We start from the raw sequence: 18,604 nt of genomic DNA on the forward strand, positions 1-18,604 counted from the left end.
GAGAAGCTCCTTTCAAACAAGTGGTCCTATGTGCAAATGTAACATCACCTAGAATAAAGTTTTGAGTTGAAAACTGTTTGATTTCAGTTTCTAATAACCTGCTAATGCTTATCATTTCAAAAATGACCATTTTTTTGTTCTTTATTAAAATGAAAAGGTTGATCGAAGAGTGTGGGGGATCTAACAGTGTGGCAACCCAGAAGTCAGGATTACTTCGAATTCTGACAATCTGAGGGTCATGTTGCAGGTAGTGCAGCAAGAAGGCACTCATGTGTCTTGCGCATCTAGGAGCCCCAAAATTATTTTCCGGGCTAGATGCAGCTAAAAATTATTATTAATTTGAAAGCTGGTGGAGCTTAGTATAGATGGCCTAATAGAATCAGTACTGCAAACTGCTACAAAGCCCAAATTATTTTCCAGCCAAGATACAGATAAACATGATTAGTCATTTTAAATCTGGTGGAGTTTAGTATAGATGGCCTAATAGAATCAGTACTGCACACTGCTACAAGGCCCAAATTATTTTCCAGCCAAGATACAGATAAACATGATTAGTAATTTTAAATCTGGTGGAGCTTAGAATAGATGGCCTAATAGAATCAGTACTGCACACTGCTACAAGGCCCAAATTATTTTCCAGCCAAGATACAGATAAACATGATTAGTAATTTTAAAGCTTAAAACGGTTGGTGAGGTGATTTTAACAAATCATCAAGCTTTTACTCTCCCCAGGATGACACAGGGGAAGAAAAGTCGTTTCGGATCCATGATTTGTTCATCTTTATGAACGTGAGTCTGTCTACATTATCAGTGGAGAGCCGCGTGCGCTTGTCTGTCAGCACACCACCAGCAGCGCTGAACACACGTTCAGACAGAACGCTGGCTGCGGGGCATGACAAGATCTTCAAGGCGTAAGTGGCGAGCTCCGGCCATTTATCCAGATTGGAAGCCGAAAAAGAGCAAGGGTCCAGTGACACAGTCATGGCTTCAATGTTTACTTGGAGATACTCATGTACCATCGTCTCTAGGCGTTGACTATGTGTCAGACTTCTTGTCTCCTGTGGCCTTGCAAAGGATGGGCTAAAAAAGCGGTGAAATGATTCCGCAAAATTGATGTTACCAGCAGATACTGTATTTCTGTTACGTTTTGAGAGCTGAACACTCGACGGTCCCACGGTTGGCAAGTTGGAACTGTGAGATTCACTACGTGCACCACTAGTGTTTTGGGGAAAAGCACATGTAAGATTCTGCAACAGTCTCTGCTGATAATCCTGCATGCGTGCATCTCTTTCTATGGCAGGAATAATTTCTGCAAATTTACTTTTGTACCAGGGATCTAACAGTGTGGCAACCCAGTAGTCAGGATTATTTCTAATTCTCACAATTCAAGGGTCATGTTGCAGTTAGTGCAGCAAGAAGGCACTCATGTGTCTTGCGCATCAAGGAGCACCAAATCCCTGTTGTGTTGGTGGCGAGGTAACAATCATGCTTCCTTCCTCTGCCCTCTCCCCCCAACCTCGCACAACAGAAATGTGATCAAGGTCTCCCTCATCTGATGAGTCTTCCATCAGTTCGTCCTCCACTTCTTCCTGGGCTCCTACACCTTCCTCACTAGTTTGGCTGCTACCATGCGGCCTGGTAAAACCATCTCCCCCACCCGCACAGGCCTGCCGCCTTGGTGCTGCCGACCGTCTGGACCTTGCAGATGTTAGCCCTTCTGCATACAACTCCTCCTCCTCTACTTCCTCCACCTCCTCTTGTGCCACCACCTGACTCCGAATTCTGTTTAACATGTGCTCCAGCATGTAAATCACCGGAATAGTCATGCTGATAATGGCATCGTCAGCACTAATCATCTTCGTCGCCATTTCAAAACTGTGCAGAAGGGTGCATAGGTCCCTGATCTGAGACCACTCCTCCAGCGTGATTTGCCCCACCTCTGGATCTCGTTGGCCCAGGCTATACGTCACAACGTATTGCACCAGGGCTTGTCGGTGCAGCCACAGTCGCTGCAACATGTGCAGAGTTGAATTCCACCGGGTAGGCACATCGCATTTTAGCCGGTGAAGTGGCAGGCCCAACGACTTCTGTAGAGATGTAAGTCGCTGAGCTGCAGGATGCGAACGGCGGAAGTGAGCACACAGCGACCGTGCCCTCTGCAGAAGGCCATCTAGTCCGGGATAGTGGGCTAAAAATTGCTGGACAACCAGGTTCAACAAGTGAGCCATACAAGGCACGTGTGTGACATTGCCCCGGCGAAGGGCCGCACCCAGGTTTGCAGCATTGTCGCACATGGCCTTCCCTGGTTTCAGGTCCAGTGGAGACAACCATTCATGAAACTGGTTCTCCAGAGCAGACCACAACTCCTCAGCTGTGTGACTCACATTTCCCAGACATTTCAAAGTAAAAACCGCCTGATGACATTGAGCCTTGCTGCCAGCATAGTGAGGAGGAGGTGTGCAGGATCCATTTTGCGCAGTTAGAAAGCTTGTGGCATAACCAGACAGGCTTTGGGTGCAGGTGGAGGACCGAGAGGAGGTTGAGGAGGCAGAAGCAGTGGAGGAACTTTGACATAAAGAGGATTGACGCACAACTCGTGGGGACGGCAAGACTTGGACAGCAGCCCCATGTCCTGCTGTCACCATAGTTACCCAGTGCCCAGTCAGCGACATGTAACGCCCCTGTCCATGCCTACTCGTCCAAGTGTCTGTGGTGAAATGCACCCTGTCACACACAGAGTTTCTCAAAGAAGCTGTGATGTTGTGTGCGACACGCTGGTGGAGCGCAGGCACACCTTTCTTTGAGAAGTAGTGCCGACTGGGCATCTGGTACTGGGGCACTGCGACGGACATAAGGTCTTGAAAATCCTCTGTGTCCACCAGGCGGAAAGGAAGCATTTCTGTAGCCAAGAGCTTGCAGATGGTGAAATTCAACCTTTTAGCTTTCTCATGGCTAGGAGGAAATGGTCTTTTACTTGTCCACATCTGAGGGACCGAGGGCTGGCTGTTGTGCTTAGACAGGGTTGAGAAGGGTGTCCCTGGCAAACTGCCGGTCTGTGAGGATGATGCAGGCGGACATGTTAGGTTGCCTTGATCCAAAGGTGGTGCTATCGATGTCGGACAACGCTGAACACCAGCTGGTGTTTCCACCTCCAAAGAAAATGATGACCTGCCAATCACGCTGGCTGTTGCGGGTAAAGATGTGGCAGGTCTGCGTCCCAAAGCAGGTGTGACTGCTGTCCCCCCAGTCACAGAGGATGAAGAGGCCGCGGATGCACAAGATGTGGTAGACGGTGGTTGGCCCGGCCGGCTAGGCCGCATTGTAGCACAGTGAGCTTCCCACTGCAACTTATGCTTCATATCCATGTGCCGGTTCATGCATGAAGTACTCAAACTATGTATTTTTTGGCCTCTACTTAGCTTTTGCTGACAAATGTTACAGATAACACGAGTTGGGTCATCTTTATCGATCTGAAAAAATGCCCAGGCTATGCAAGGCTTTGCACCCATGCGACCTGAAGAGCCACCACCACTTGTGGTCAGAGGCAGAGTTGTGTTTGAGGATGCAGTTGCTGACGTGCTTCCAGTACTACGTCTCTGTCCAGGAAGGCGCAACCTGACCTCGTCGTCACTAGCATCCTCCTCCACCTCCTCTACTGACCTCATCTCTTGGCTGACTGTGGGTTGACAGTAAGTGGGATCTCCAAAATCGTCATCATCACCCTGTGTGTTATCACACCCGTCGTCCTCAGAGCCAACCTCTTCCTGCCCTGACAAAAAACTAAAGTTGTCGCTCCAATCAGATATTTGAGTCTCATCATCGTCTTCCTCATTATCTCCACCAACAGGAGATACAGTTTGGGAACGAGGATCTACATTATGGTCAGAACCTTCTGCGTCTGGTCCTGGATCCGACTCATAAAGAATTCTGAATTCACAGAAGCTCTGGAGCCGACCTCTGATTCCCAGGCTATAGTATGAGTAAACAGCTCTGCAGACTCAACCATCTGTTCTACCCCATACTCAGATGGGCAGCTGGAGACTTGGGAGCTGTGAGGAATCAAGTGCGATTGGGGTGACACCTCTGAGGACTGGAGTATTTGTGATGTTGAAGTTGAGGTGGAGGAGAGCCCACTTAAAGGAGCACTTGATATCCGTTGAAGCACCTGCTGTTTTTGTGCCTCATCTGGAATTTGTAGCGATTGGCGTGGCCGTTAGAAAGGGATCTTATCACATTGTCCGCTAAAAGAAGTAGACATCTTAGTTTGGCTGGAAGATGGTCTTTCTTCTGCAGATGTTACTGTTGCTTTAACACCTACCCCACGGACACAACCTTTTTTCCCTTCCCAACACGCCTATTCCCCTTTCCACCAGCAGCAGGCCTTTTTCCACTTATTTTGGTGGTTAACTAATTCACAACTCTGGAGTTGTTTGCACAAAAAACAATGGATGGGAACCGAGCAGAGATGAGTGGCCAAACTGTGGTATTAGCCCAAAAGAATAGGCTGGGTTAGATGTAGATAAAAATTATTTTGAATTTGCAACCTGCTGGAGGTTAGTATAGATGGACTAATAGAACAAGTCCCACACACTGCTAGAAGCCGAAATATTTTTTCAGAGCTAGATGCAGAAAAAAATGATATTGAATTTGCAACCTGATGGAGGTTAGTATAGATGGACTAATAGAACAAGTCCCACACACTGCTAGAAGTCGAAATATTTTTTCAGAGCTAGATGCAGAAAAAAATAATATTGAATTTGCAACCTGATGGAGGTTAGTATAGATGGACTAATAGAACAAGTCCCACACACCGCTAGAAGCTGAAATAGTTTTTCAGAGCTAGATGCAGAAAAAAATTATATTGAATTTGCAACCTGATGGAGGTTAGTATAGATGGACTAATAGAACAAGTCCCACACACTGCTACAAGCCGAAATATTTTTTCAGAGCTAGATGCAGAAAAAAATTAGATTGAATTTGCAACCTGGTGGAGGTTAGTATAGATGGACTAATAGAACAAGTCCCACACACTGCTACAAGCCGAAGCCCAAATATTTTTTCAGAGCTAGATGCAGATAAAAATTATTTTGAATTTGCAACCTGCTGGAGGTTAGTATAGATGGACTAATAGAACAAGTCCCACACACTGCTAGAAGCCGAAATAGTTTTTCAGAGCTAGATGCAGAAAAAAATTATATTGAATTTGCAACCTGATGGAGGTTAGTATAGATGGACTAATAGAACAAGTCCCACACACTGCTAGAAGCCGAAATAGTTTTTCAGAGCTAGATGCAGAAAAAAATGATATTGAATTTGCAACCTGATGGAGGTTAGTATAGATGGACTAATAGAACAAGTCCCACACACTGCTAGAAGCCGAAATAGTTTTTCAGAGCTAGATGCAGAAAAAAATTATATTGAATTTGCAACCTGCTGGAGGTTAGTATTGATGGACTAATAGAACAAGTCCCACACACTGCTAGAAGCCGAAATATTTTTTCAGAGCTTGATGCAGAAAAAAATTATATTGAATTTGCAACATGATGGAGGTTAGTATAGATGGACTAATAGAACAAGTCCCACACACTGCTAGAAGCCGAAATAGTTTTTCAGAACTAGATGCAGAAAAAAATTATATTGAATTTGCAACCTGATGGAGGTTAGTATAGATGGACTAATAGAATGATGCTATGCCCAAAAGGTTTTACTTCACTAGGTGCAGTAAAAAAAATTGTATTCTATACACAGGTGGTGTAGCTTGCAACACAGATAGGCTTCTCCACTGACTAACACACACTGCAAGAGGACAAAAAGGATTAGCTTTGCTAGATTTAGCCAAATGCTGTGAAAAAAACTTGCACAGCACTGGCACAGACCTGCCTTGCAAAAAGTGATATGAACTGATGTAACCTAGCCCTGAAAAGTACTGCAATTACAATTAGTCTTTCCTCCCAACCTTTCTATTTAAGAGCACAGACCTCCCTGATAAAAGTGATTGGAACTGATGTAACCTAGCCCTGAAAAGGACTGCAATTACAATTAGTCTTTACTCCTAACCTATCTATTTAAGAGAACAGACCTGCCTGATAAAAGTCGTAGGAAATTATGTAACCTAGTCCTTAAAAGGACAGCAATCACAACTATTCCCTACTCCCAAGCTATCTGTAGATTTGTGCGAAAATTGGCTTGAAATTAACAAAGTATAGCGCACACAGCAACAGCGGAGCAGTCTAACACGCAGCTGCAGCAGTGAGAAAATGGTGGTGACGGGGAAAATGGCTGGGTCTTATAGGGCAAGGACATGTGACATACACTGCCAATGACACATGCCCTTGTTTGTGTGAAAAAAAGCAGTTCGTTCCATGTGTGTGCTGCTGATAGGCTGACAGATTGCACATCCCCACTGTAAATGCGGGAAAGAGAAAAAAAAATGGAGATCTTCATTATTTCTGCAGAGATCCATCCCCTGCCCCTCCCCCTGCCCCGCTGTACACTCAAACTGCGTATTAACATTAATTTTCAGCATTACTGAGAAAAAATCCAGTTATGATTTTGGTGCACGAACAGTTATCGAACATAACATCGAACAGCCAAATTTTTTTCAAATCGTTCGAGTTCGCCGAATGGCTCAAACACCGCCCAAAACAGCTCGAATTTGAGATTGGCAGACTGTTCGAGTTGAACACCGCTCATCTCTAGTCTACAGGCACGGAAATGAAAAGAACAGCTTCAGACAGAGGTCTCCCATTCATGAATGATACCACCAAAGGACTCTGTAGATGTTTAATGGGGATTTAGTACTAATCTACCACAGCCTGTTATATGAAATTTCCTGCAGGACCAGAGTCCAGACAGGCCGATGAAAAAAAAATGGGTGTTGCCACAGGAAACAGACACTGACAAAGTCAGCAGGGGAGAAGAGTAATTCTCCACTAGGGTAGCCTCTCCTACAGACCCTAGGCCTTTGAATTGCCTGCCTTCTCAGGACAGGAGCGAATTAGTCGTTCGTGACTGCTACAGTAGAATCACCTCCCCTTCGCAAGACAGACCTTCTGATGATGCTTGGCCTGCTTCATCCGGTCAACTTGCATAAATTCGGAGGGGAGTGTCAAAGCTGAGGTCTGCAGCATGATCGGCCTTTGGAAGGTAGGAGCCAAGTGCATAGGTGTTTTCGCTCAGATCACCTCCTTGTAGCGCTCTTGATACCTGAGACCGATCTGGTAGCCAGGGATAACAGGCCATCTAAAGAGGCAGGAACATCTCGACCAGCTCGTCCTTAATTCTCCCTGACAGGCACTCCCAGAAGGCGACTACAAGTGATATGAGCTCAAAGGACAGGGTATGAAAATTGACGGCGTACTGGCCCACAGAGAGATTTCCCTGGGGTAATAAGAAAAGGGAGATGCTACGGAGGAAACAAGGCCTGGGTCATCAAAAACCTTGCGGAATGCTTCTAGGAAAGTCTGAAGGTTCGAGACTAGGAGATCCCCTCTCTCCCGAAAAGGGTTGAGCCACGTAAGAGCTTCGCAACTAAGATGGAACATAATAAATGACACTTTTGCCCGGTGAGGCCAGAGGAGAACTGATGTGTCAATAGTTCACAGTCCAGAGCCAGGAACATAACTGGTAGACTGGTGAGTAACAGCTGAGGTTGCCGCAGCTTGGACAGGAGCGGATGCGGCTGCAGATGTTAACATGTCCATGCAGGTGCTCACAGTCCGCAGATACGAAATGATTTTGTCCTGCTGGTCCTTCTGATGGGAGACCTCCTGGTACAGGTCAGAGATTGGAGAGGATGAAGAGCCAGCGGGTTCCATGGCCTGAGCAATCTGTAACGTACGTGGTAGTGAAACCACTGTGCCATGGACCTAGGAGAGCCTGTAGGGGCATGACTAGGTGAACAACTGACTCTTTGCTAGAGCCCCCGATGGTGTGGTTAGACTTGGCTCCAGATGGATGCCAGGTGATACTCCAGGACAGACCTCGGACACATGGCAGCTGACCCCCAAAGGGGCAGGAATCTGGAAGAGCCAGGAATGGGAAGGCTGGTACAAGCAGGCATGACTGACATACAGGAAAGCAAGGAAGATTCTAGCAGGCATAGCTGGTATACAGGAAAGCATGGTAGGTGCAGGCAGGTATGGCTGATATACAGGAAGGCACGGCAGGTGCTGGCGGGAGCGGCTGGTACACAGGAAAGCATGGCAAATGCAAGAAGGTATGGGTGGTATACAGGCAAGCACGGCTGATATACAGGAAAGCACAGCAGGTGCAGGCAGGTACGGCTGGTATACAGGCAGGCATGGTAGGTACTAGCGGGCACGGCTGGTACTGGTGGGTACAGGCAGGTGCTGGCAGGAACAGGCAGGTGCAAGCTGGTACTGGCAGGAACAGGAAGCTACAGGCAGGTATACAAGGACAGGGGACCAGACAACTAGTAAGCGTGCATAAAACTGACAGAACACGTTGCTCAGGCACATCTCAACAGGTGGAGGTGCCTTAAATAAGTGTCTCCCACTGGCTGGGGACACTTTAGGACGGTGCGCGCTGTCTCTTTAAGAAACCAGGAGTGCGCACGTACCCTAAGCGATTTGCCCGGTGATCTGCCAACCTTGCACAGATGCTGGGAGACCGTAGCAGCAGGAGGAAGCGCGGGTCAAGGTGATGAGTGAGTCAGTGCCCCTGCCGGGGGAGAGGCGGATGGGAATGGAGCAGGGACGCCGACATTACAACCATATTTTATTTTCAGGATTGAACAGCATATCAGCAATTCAAGTATAGCTTTTCAAAGTAAGTACACCCGGTTTACCAGGTGAGATCTATTTTGTAATGTATGCAAATTTTGACAGATCCACTTTTATCATGTGCAGCAACCAAAAAATAAGGTATTTACAACCTATGAAGTATGCAGCAAAGCCATGTCAGATTAGTGTAAAAAAAACGCTCAAGTGCATGGGTCACTCCCAGCGCATAAATAATATCCTCAGCACCCCAGAAAATGTATACTCTTGTATCTTTCATCTCATCCTCAGAAAGATGTTTATGATGCATGACCTCCAATCTGTAACTGGAGCTGGGCAAAGTTCCTAGCAGTACCATGCCGAGAGATCTTTCTACATTGATATTGATGATTTCTAAAAAGGTCTAGACTACCTTTCACAGTCACAGTGACTCCCTGGCGCCTGCACACAAGATCACTGCTGGAAAAAATATAGCCAGGAGAAAAAAATATGCGCCTTGCGTTTTAGGTAATTTGCGCATGCGCGGGATCTGGAAGACGAGACTGCACGCCACAGGGCACTGTGATGTGTAGGGGAGGGGGGAGACATTGTAATTAGCAAAGTAGGCGGGGATTTCTTCCCATCCCCCAGCCGGCAAGAATGAGAAAACGGACTTAATAAAAAGACATTTCAAACCAACCAGACCTCTAATATGGGGCATACAGGTATGTATAGATTTACATTTTTATCACCTTTATGCCCATATTAGAGGTCTGATAAGTCCCAGGGAGTGACAGATTCTCTTTAAATTATTATCAAGTGACCAAACAGGACAGGATGGTGGTAGCAGGAGGCTGTATTTTGGTCTAACTAAATGCATGTAATTGTTTTCATTCTTGAGGCTTTTCGTTGCTGTATGCTGAGATCAAGAAATGAGTTCACTGAGGAATTTTCTTGGTGCCTTGGATACTTTTGGTTAGACCCAGCACTGCTCGTAGGGTGCATTTACATTGAATGATTATCAGGAAGAATAGTTGCCTGTCTAAACAGGTTGGCTGACAATTGAGGAAAATGCTTGTTCGTTGAGTGAAATGATTTTTAAGCTTGCTTGACAATCATAGTTCACAGTAGCATATCCTCCTGTATAAAGAGAACGTGCTGCCAAGAACAATGATGTTCTATGAGCACAGAATGATTGTATTAATGATTGTGCTGAGGAAAATGAAAGTTCAGTCAGCTTTTCTAAAAACGCTATTAAATTACCTTCTGCTAATGTAGAGATTCAGCTTCTGTTTAAAGTGTACGATCATTATGTTTGTAAATGCACTCTAACCTTAACAATAGCCAATGTAACAGGGTTTACTCCTCCTTTTACCGATCAAAAGTTTGAACACACCTGTTCATGTAATGGTATTCCTTCTTGTAACCACAAAGAAACACGTATGGAAACAAGGAGTAAAGTATCACGTGTGAAACAAACCAAAATTTGTGTAAAACTTTAGATTCCACAATCCAGGTGACAACCTGATCAAGAAATTAGCAGGGGTGTGTGAAACTATCATGAGAGTAATCATGTGACACTGTATACCATGTTAACATGTTAGGCTGCTCACAGCAGCACGAGCAAGATATGACCTGGTGTTATCTTATTGAAAAACTGCTCATGGAGCACTTTGGAGAAATAGCCGTACCACTGATTCCACACAAAATTAATGTAACGCCAGGCTGCTGATGTACCTGAAATTAGGATTAGAGGGGTCTGGCCACATTATTACATTATACCACTGCACACCATAATCACAGGAGTAGGACCATTGTGATATTCTCTAGTGATGGTCTCTTCATGGCATTGCCCACAACATCTCCAGGTCAATTTATGGTGTCCAAGATAAAAGCAGAACTCACCACTCCCAGCCAACAATGATTCCAACCTTTTGATCGCCATAGGGAAACCACATGAGCAACACCATGAGGAGGCCTTATGGAGGGAACGACACAACTTTCTTACCCTGGATTATCGTGTACGGTAGCTTAACCTCTCCTTCCAGGTACAGTAACCACTCGACATTACATTGATTGGGTCATGTAACCAGTAGTATAGCAAAGTTTCCCAGGAGCCATTTTTCAACAGAAAACACCAGACTGCATGTTGCTCATGCTACTGTAATCTTCCTGCATCATTTAAACGTGCTACCATAGCTTATTGGGTCTCTGTACTTGTCGCACATTGAGCACATCTGGGACATCATTGGTTGGCAATTGCAATTGTCCGCAACAGATCTTGATGATTTGTGTGCCCTAGTGCATTCAGCGTGACAGGATATTCTTCAGACAACCATTCATAACCTAATTGATAGCATGCAAAGGTGTGTAAACGCATGTATTTCTGCAAGTGGCGCTCATACTTGATTCTGAATAAATTAAGATCTTTTGAAAATATAAAACGCTTAGCATAACCCATAAAAATGTATTTAAATGTGAAAAAAATACTAGAAATAAAGAAAGAATGTAAGAAAAAAACCTGCATGTGATACAAGTATAGGAGCAAAAATCATAGCCTGGGCTTCAAATGGTTAAGTGAAAAATTTCTCAGAATTTTGATTTGAGAGATAGGGTTTTCTGCAACACAAAAGTACTCCAATGCCTCTAATTGCCTGAAAAGATGTGCATGACACTCTGAGGACTCCTTGACTACAGACCACCTCTTTTATGGATCTTTAAAGTAAACAGAGCCTTAGAATGTCAAAGTGACTTGAGCATATATTTGGTATTGGTAAAGTGATGTAACTGGAGGTAACTAACTATTTAATAATATAATGCAGAAATCTATCTTTTTATGCTTTTTTTAAATTAAAAACTATTACACAAACGATCCCTTTTTGGGGTTGGATGCTTGCTGTGTCAGTGTTTATACACATGCAGTGTGGAGACTTAATAGCTGTCTACAAATATGTCAAGGGCTGTCACATTGTAGAAGGATCATCTTTATTCTCATTTGCACAAGGAAAGACTAGAAGCAATGGGATGAAACTAAATGGGAGGAGACACAGATTAGATATTAGAAAAAACTTTTTGACAGTTAGGGTGATTAATGAGTGGAACAGGCTGCCACGAGAGGTGGTGAGTTCCCCTTCAATGGACGTCTTCAAACAGAGGCTGGACAGACATCTGTCTGAGATGATCTAGTGAATCCTGCTTTGAGCAGGGGGTTGGACCAGATGACCCAGGAGGTCCCTTCCAACTCTACCATTCTATGATTCTATGATTCTATGATTCTATATGGAAAAACCCATGGCTTTTATTACGCAGTGGTCCAAAAATTATCCCTCTTTGTAGAGCAGAAGCAGGTTTGGTATTTGGAAACTAAAGAAGCAATGGCTTGGTTACTTTTAGCAGTCAAAAAATTATTATGCCTTTTTGTGGAGTAGCAACCGCATTGGTGCTTGCAATGGGGAAAAACACGAGCCCAGGTAGTATGGTCTGTGAAGAAGCATTAACATAGAAGTGAATGAAGGCAGCTGTGCATGCATAACTATTTCTTCATTCGCAGCAACATGAAACGTGGGCCCCTTTTTGGACTAGGCATTTCATCTATCTAGCTTCCTATGGACAGGTAGCTGAACAGCTGGGCCCCTATATTGCTCAGCACTTATTCACATTGAGGTCGGCTGACACAAGGTAAGGTTTTAATACTAGCGACAGGATAGGACCGTCCCGACTATGTACACCTCGTCGAGGTGGGATGGTTTTTACATTTTTTGTTCAAAATAGTGTTAACCAAATAACCTATGTTATTTACATGTACTATTAGTATTTCCTTACTATAAGGTATATGCTGATTTAGTTTTTTTGGGTTTTGTCTGAAATGGCCACAGTGTGAACATGCTTTTACACATTGCATGTATATCAAACTTATGCTATAGCTCATTTTGTAGGTTTTGTTAAAACATTACCGTTTTTAAGATAGGCATGGGTCCCAGAAGAAGGTTTTGCATTCCTCAGATATTAATGAGATGGGAATACCTGTTTAAGGTAAATCTAATAAAGGTTGCCAAATGACGACTGAATGGTCCAATGATCATATGCTAACACTACATGAAGATACAAAATTTGCACTGCAGTTTTACCAGCATCAAATAACTTTGCAAACCACTGTGCGCAATAAACTACAAGGAGGGAGCTCGTTGAAATTACTAGACATCAACGTTCAGAATGGGTATGATTTCAGTCTAATAGGGATCCTGTGACCTTTTGACTTGCTTTCAAAGAGCATTTAATTAGGTTTCTGAAAGTAGAATAACACCCATAGAAAATCAGACTTTGTTTTCATCCTTTGAATTTTTGTAAATTAATTGATGTGGTTTAGTGCAGTTTTGCAACAGAATTCTACATTAATAAAGAAACCCAATTTGTCTAGAATAGCTTAATCCAAATGATTTCTGTTGAAGGACGTTTAGGTTCATAGAAACTAGCCTCTCTATAAGCAATGATGGGCAATGCACACAAATAAGCACCTGAAAGTTTTGTTCACATTTTTTAATAACATGGCACAATTTACATAACACAAGTCTTCGCTGATGAGGAACATGCTGAAGATTGAGTCGCTTCATTTTATGCTTGTTTTTCCTTTTCAGTTCACTTTTTTTTCCTCTTTACATATGTACTAAAAAGGAATTTCTTACATACAAGATAAACAGCAAAAGGTTTGTATATAACAATCTCTTTACAATACTGAAAGCTACCACTACTGTTCCAGTGTACATATTCTTCTGGGAGAGTTTGCTCCTTAAAAAACACTGCACAACATCTGGAGTTCACAAAATCTGAAGCTCACAACTAAACCTTCAGTTGACTACTAAAATAGATCTCTGCTTATTAGAAACAACTGTTGGGAATTTTATTCATCGTTTTGCTTTTGCCAAAACAAGATAACAACTTAAGATCACTTTAATACACTAGAAGACCAATGAACTATGATTATTTAATACATATAATTTACAACCCAGTAAACCAAATGTTTATGGTATTTCTTCAGGTAAAGTCATATCCTCTCCAATCAAGGAAATGTTAACAATATCTAGGCTTGATCAGAAACTGAACTTATTCTACAAAGGTCTTGGGTAAATGTTAAGATTTCATGGATCAGATTGGCCAATGACCTAAGGGACTTTACAAGAGGTGACAATTGCTCGAAAGCTCGTCCACAATTATTGCCCGGTCTAAACATCTCAGCGATTGAATGATAATTTGCTCTTTTGTTGTAAATCCCCTTGCGTAAAAAGTCATCTGGCTGTCGCTTGTAATAGGAATTGTAAGAGAGGGGTGGAGAAATGAACATGACTGATCACATGAACGATGGTTTGAACAATAAACCTCATCATTGTAGCAGGTAAAGTAGACAAGCGCTGATCGTCTTGTTATATTGATGATTGGTACTCTTTAGGGGCAATTTATCTGCCCGTATAAAAGGACTCTCAGCCAATTTTGCTGGATAAGCATAACAGGTGGAAATAAGATGACATGTTGTGGGTGGAGACAGTCAGAAGGTGGCCTCTATGCAGTCCAATAGCTCATCATAATGCACAATTCCACCTGTATTGGATGATCGAAGTGGGTCCCCTTACCTCTTGGGCTCCTGTTCGGCTGCCCAGGTTCCACTAATAGTATTTCCACCCCTGTGACAGGTCTAGTAATTGAAAGTAACCATTGTTACCTTTGCCTTGACACAGTTTTTGTTACGTGAGCCTTACACTTCAGAAATATATTTTTTTGTCTACATTGTCAGAATGAGATCCAAAATAAAGGGAGATGACTGGAAAAAAGCAAAAGATGTTGCAACAAAAGCTTTTTAGGGACAATATGACTTTAGTTGTGTAAGTGTGGCAAATGTTCCGTTGTGATCATGGCTTTATAGTGAAAGCCTCCACAATAATTGCATAGTTGAGGGGGTTTAGTTGTCTCTAATAATATACACAGCACAGTATGAACAGACTGTGTTTTAAATAGTAACATTGTAAACTGCACAGTTTAAGAAGTATTATTATGTTATGTCTATTTACATTTGTACACAGTAAAGCTTTCATCCTATTCTTTTGCATATATGAACCAATACCCAATGAAGCAAGTTGTTTTTTTACATAAATATTTACATGTTCTTTCAATATCATAAGTCTGATACAGCCCATATGGATGCAATGAATTATCTCCTTCAGTTCCAACCAAATGCTTTACATTAGTAAAATAAATCAATTAAAGACAAACATTTGAATTGGCCAAAAGATATGGAAATTTGCAACATATCATATACAAAAAGTGAAAATCATTGCTCTTAGAGTTTTTACATTTGTACAAAGATTGTATGTCAAGTCTTGCACTGATTTAAATCTAATCAGGCTATTTGTCCATAAGCTTTGTTTTATGTACTTATCGTGCCTCAATATCCTTTAATGTGTGAGAAGGAGGCCTATCTCTTATCTCTGCTGTCAATGGAGTAGTCCTCCTAGGAGAGCCTGGCCGTCCTCCCAATGTAGAAATAAGTGGAGGTGGGGCACTTAGTGCTGCTGTTGGGGGAGTCTTATTAAGAAGTCCATTTTGATGTCCTGCTGTAGGACTGACCCTGGGATAAAGCATGCTGGGAAGTCCTGGTGTGATTAAACTTGGATGAGGCAGGTGACCATCCAGTGCAGCTGGATGCATAGCATGTAAGCGGGCATGTTCATAGTCCTCTCGAAGCATATGTAACCTTTCTCTTTCTTCTAACTGACTTGCTCTTTCGTGGTCCCGGCGTGGGTCAACAGAAAGATGGTGATGGTGGTGATGGTTGTAGTCATGGGGTTCTCTGTCTCTGAATGACCTGTCTGATTCATATAACCTTGGTGTGGTGAGACGGTGAAGTGGATCATTTCGCAACAAAAAATCCCGTCCAAGAGGATCCCGCCTATGAATATCTAGTCCTCTGTATGGATCTCTTAATGGATCTCGCATAGGATCCCAGTGAAATGATGGATAAGGAAAACGTTCACCTCCTGGAATAGGACTTATACCCATAAAAGGAGTCATCATCCGAGTCCTGTCTAGTCCACCAATACTGTTCATTGGATGCATTCCTGTTACACCTACAGCCATTGGCATGGATGCTAAATGACTTGGATGAACATTTGAAGCAGATATTGGAGGAGCTTGTTCAGAGGATCTATGGACAGTAGGTACTTCAGAAACCAAAACATCATGGTCTTCCTTTCTTTCTTCTTTAACTTTAACATCACTACTTTTCTTTTGAGTATCATAAGTCTCACTTTTTCTTTCATTTTCTCGATTAGAAGTGCTATTGGGTCTAGTGCTTTCCATTACTGGTGCCCTGACATACGGTGAAGGCACCCTTGATAATTGTTTAGCTTCCTCTGCAGCTCTACTTTCATGTACAATATTCTCTTTCTCTGAAATATGGTTATCCTTTGCTTTGTGCTCTTCCATGTTATTTTCTTTCCATGAGTCGGAGTGTTCTCTTTCTCTTTCTTTAGGCTTTTCTTTATCTCGTACCTCATTATTTAAGTGACTTCGGCTTTGCTCAGATAAACTGCGGTTATGTCCCAATGAATTTACTTGGCTAACAGGTGCTGGTGAAGGATGACTAGAATGCCTTTTTTCCAGACTTTCCCTAGAAAAAAAATAAATGTAATGTAATTATGATATGAAAAAGACAATTAAAATATAGATAATATTATTGTGGCTTTGGTTGCAGTCAAACTTGGAATGTTATTGGGAATACATTAAATATATTTGTATCAATAATTGACTGAATCAGCGTTGTTCTGATAAGTGGTTGTCCAGTTTGATTATTAGTTGTCCGAAGGCTAAGAAATTTCCCTAATAACCAAAACAATATTAAAACTTAAGTTTTAATCAGAATTTAATGAAATAAAAAAACATGCTGTATATAGTGTACAGACATATATCAATTAATTACATGTTGCTAAAATAATGCACATGCTGAGGTTATGTCCATAACTCTAGCAATATTATCTACGGTAGAGAGGATCGTCAACTATTTAAATGGAATTTGTCAGTGTTTTTTTTCCGAGAGCAGCATGATGTAGGGGAAAAGAGCCTGATTCCAGTGATGTATCACTTACTGGACAGCTTAGTATAGTTTGGGTAGAATACCTGTTTTCTCTTTTGCAGATGTAGTAGTGGTCAGTATGCTGAGCTGTGTATAACCCTGCCCACACTCCTGATTGGCAGCTTCTTGTGTACACTGTCAGCAAGTTGCCAATTAAAGGTGGGGCGGGGTTATACACAGATTAGCTGGACTGGCTTGCACATGAGACCTAGTCCTTCAGTGATTATTCCCGGCTGATAAAACACGGATTGTACTGAAACTGCAGCACACAGACTAGTACGTGAGACATTCCTGGAATCAGTGTATTTACCCCTATATTATGCTGTTCTCAAATAAAACAGCAAAAACCTGCAAACAGATTCCTTTTAATTAATATAGAAATAGTTTAATGGGTAAATATACTGTAAAAGACAGGATGTTGTCCAGTTGTGACTCCTTCTTTAACTTTTACATTTAATAAGATTACATGAACATATCTCTGTTTCTTTATTATAATTATATTTATCTAAAAATTCAACTAAATGATCCTGATGCTAAAGTACTTCAAAACAAGATAAAAAAATTCTTATTACTCAGAATAAGATGATATTAGGGTATATTATTTGAACATTATTTTACTATGTGAATGCCATAGGTATACTGAATAACAAACCTTTCTTTATCATCCTTGGATGATGATTCTCTTTTCTCAGAATCTCTGTCATGAGTTGAAGCAGAAGAGCTGCGTTCTGGTTCACCTGGTTTTAGCCAAGGTGGAGGTGTTGGGAAAGATGGTGGTGTCCGATGAAGTCGGTTCCATGGTTCATGAGGATTGTTGAAGCCCTGCATATTTGGCCCTTCCTTATGGCTAAACATTGAGTTGGAGGCTATAAAAAGATACAATAACAGCGTTAATGTGCTTGTATGGACTCAAAAGATTACAAAACCCCCAACAATATATTTGAAACGCAGCAGAAAGTGTAAATGTTATAGTGTAAATGTACTAACCCATAATGAGGGGGTGGTTGAAGGGTCTGGTTGTTTCTTAGGAGAAAAGACAAAGAAAAATGACAGCTTTCCTACATTTTGTTCCCATATAAACATATATTCACTTAGACAATTGAAAGCAATATTCTATTAACTTTGGGAAAACAATTTAATGGAATTTTATGGGAACAGAATTTGAACCATTTATCAGGTCACATTCGAAAAACAAAGAATAATGGCAACCAAACAACGAAAAGTTTCCATCAACTTTTTATTACCCTGATTTGTTATATTTACACAAATCTGAATGTTTACCGAAATCTGTCATTGATCATCTATATAAAATGAGGTTGTAATTTTTAAAAGTAGATACAATTTTTGTTGGAAGACTTTTCACTTTCTGGTAATGTTTGGGTTGGTGATAATGTTTGGTTTGGTGACTTTACCCATTTTGTTAAATATTTTCCTAGCAATACATAGCTTTCCTCTGTTTTTTTTTACAAAGTTTTCTGATTATTGTTAAAAAGCAATTGTACTTTCAAGTAACTTTTCAGAATAAGCTGTCCCTTTGAGTAAATAAAGTATAATATTATTTTATGTAATTATATATCGTGTATCCTACATTTTCACTAGTTTTTCCCTGTGCAGGCTCTGTCTCTATTTGAATTGACTCTGAACTGGGGGAACTATGATGACTTCCATACACAGAGATATGGATTTCTGTTCTTTCCTAAGTTTGCCCTTAGAAAGAAGCAGCATCATGTAGGAAATTACACAGCAACACTGATCAGTGTAAATG

General features: G+C 42.0%; 1 protein-coding gene across 9 annotated transcripts in view; it reads right to left on the minus strand.

Moving 5' to 3' along the window:
• Nucleotides 1-13,249: 13,249 nt before the first annotated feature.
• AUTS2 (activator of transcription and developmental regulator AUTS2) overlaps nt 13,250-18,604 on the minus strand; it is a 1,755,315-nt gene continuing 1,749,960 nt past the window's right edge. For 6 of the 9 annotated variants that reach the window (XM_073665136.1, XM_073665142.1, XM_073665138.1 and 3 more), the window contains 3 exons: nt 17,827-17,862; nt 17,492-17,705; nt 13,250-16,377 (listed from right to left, as the gene is read on the minus strand). In XM_073665136.1, coding sequence (XP_073521237.1) covers nt 15,144-16,377; nt 17,492-17,705; nt 17,827-17,862 — 1,484 coding nt within the window. In that variant the 3' untranslated portion in view covers nt 13,250-15,143. The remainder of the gene's footprint in view (nt 16,378-17,491; nt 17,706-17,826; nt 17,863-18,604) is intronic. The other 3 variants (XM_073665141.1, XM_073665139.1, XM_073665144.1) reach the window with 2 other exon arrangements.

Source organism: Phyllobates terribilis, unplaced genomic scaffold (genome assembly GCF_046119375.1).
Source record: "Phyllobates terribilis strain yellow unplaced genomic scaffold, ASM4611937v1 Scaffold_2__4_contigs__length_985480577, whole genome shotgun sequence".
Classification (NCBI taxonomy): Eukaryota; Metazoa; Chordata; class Amphibia; order Anura; family Dendrobatidae; genus Phyllobates; species Phyllobates terribilis.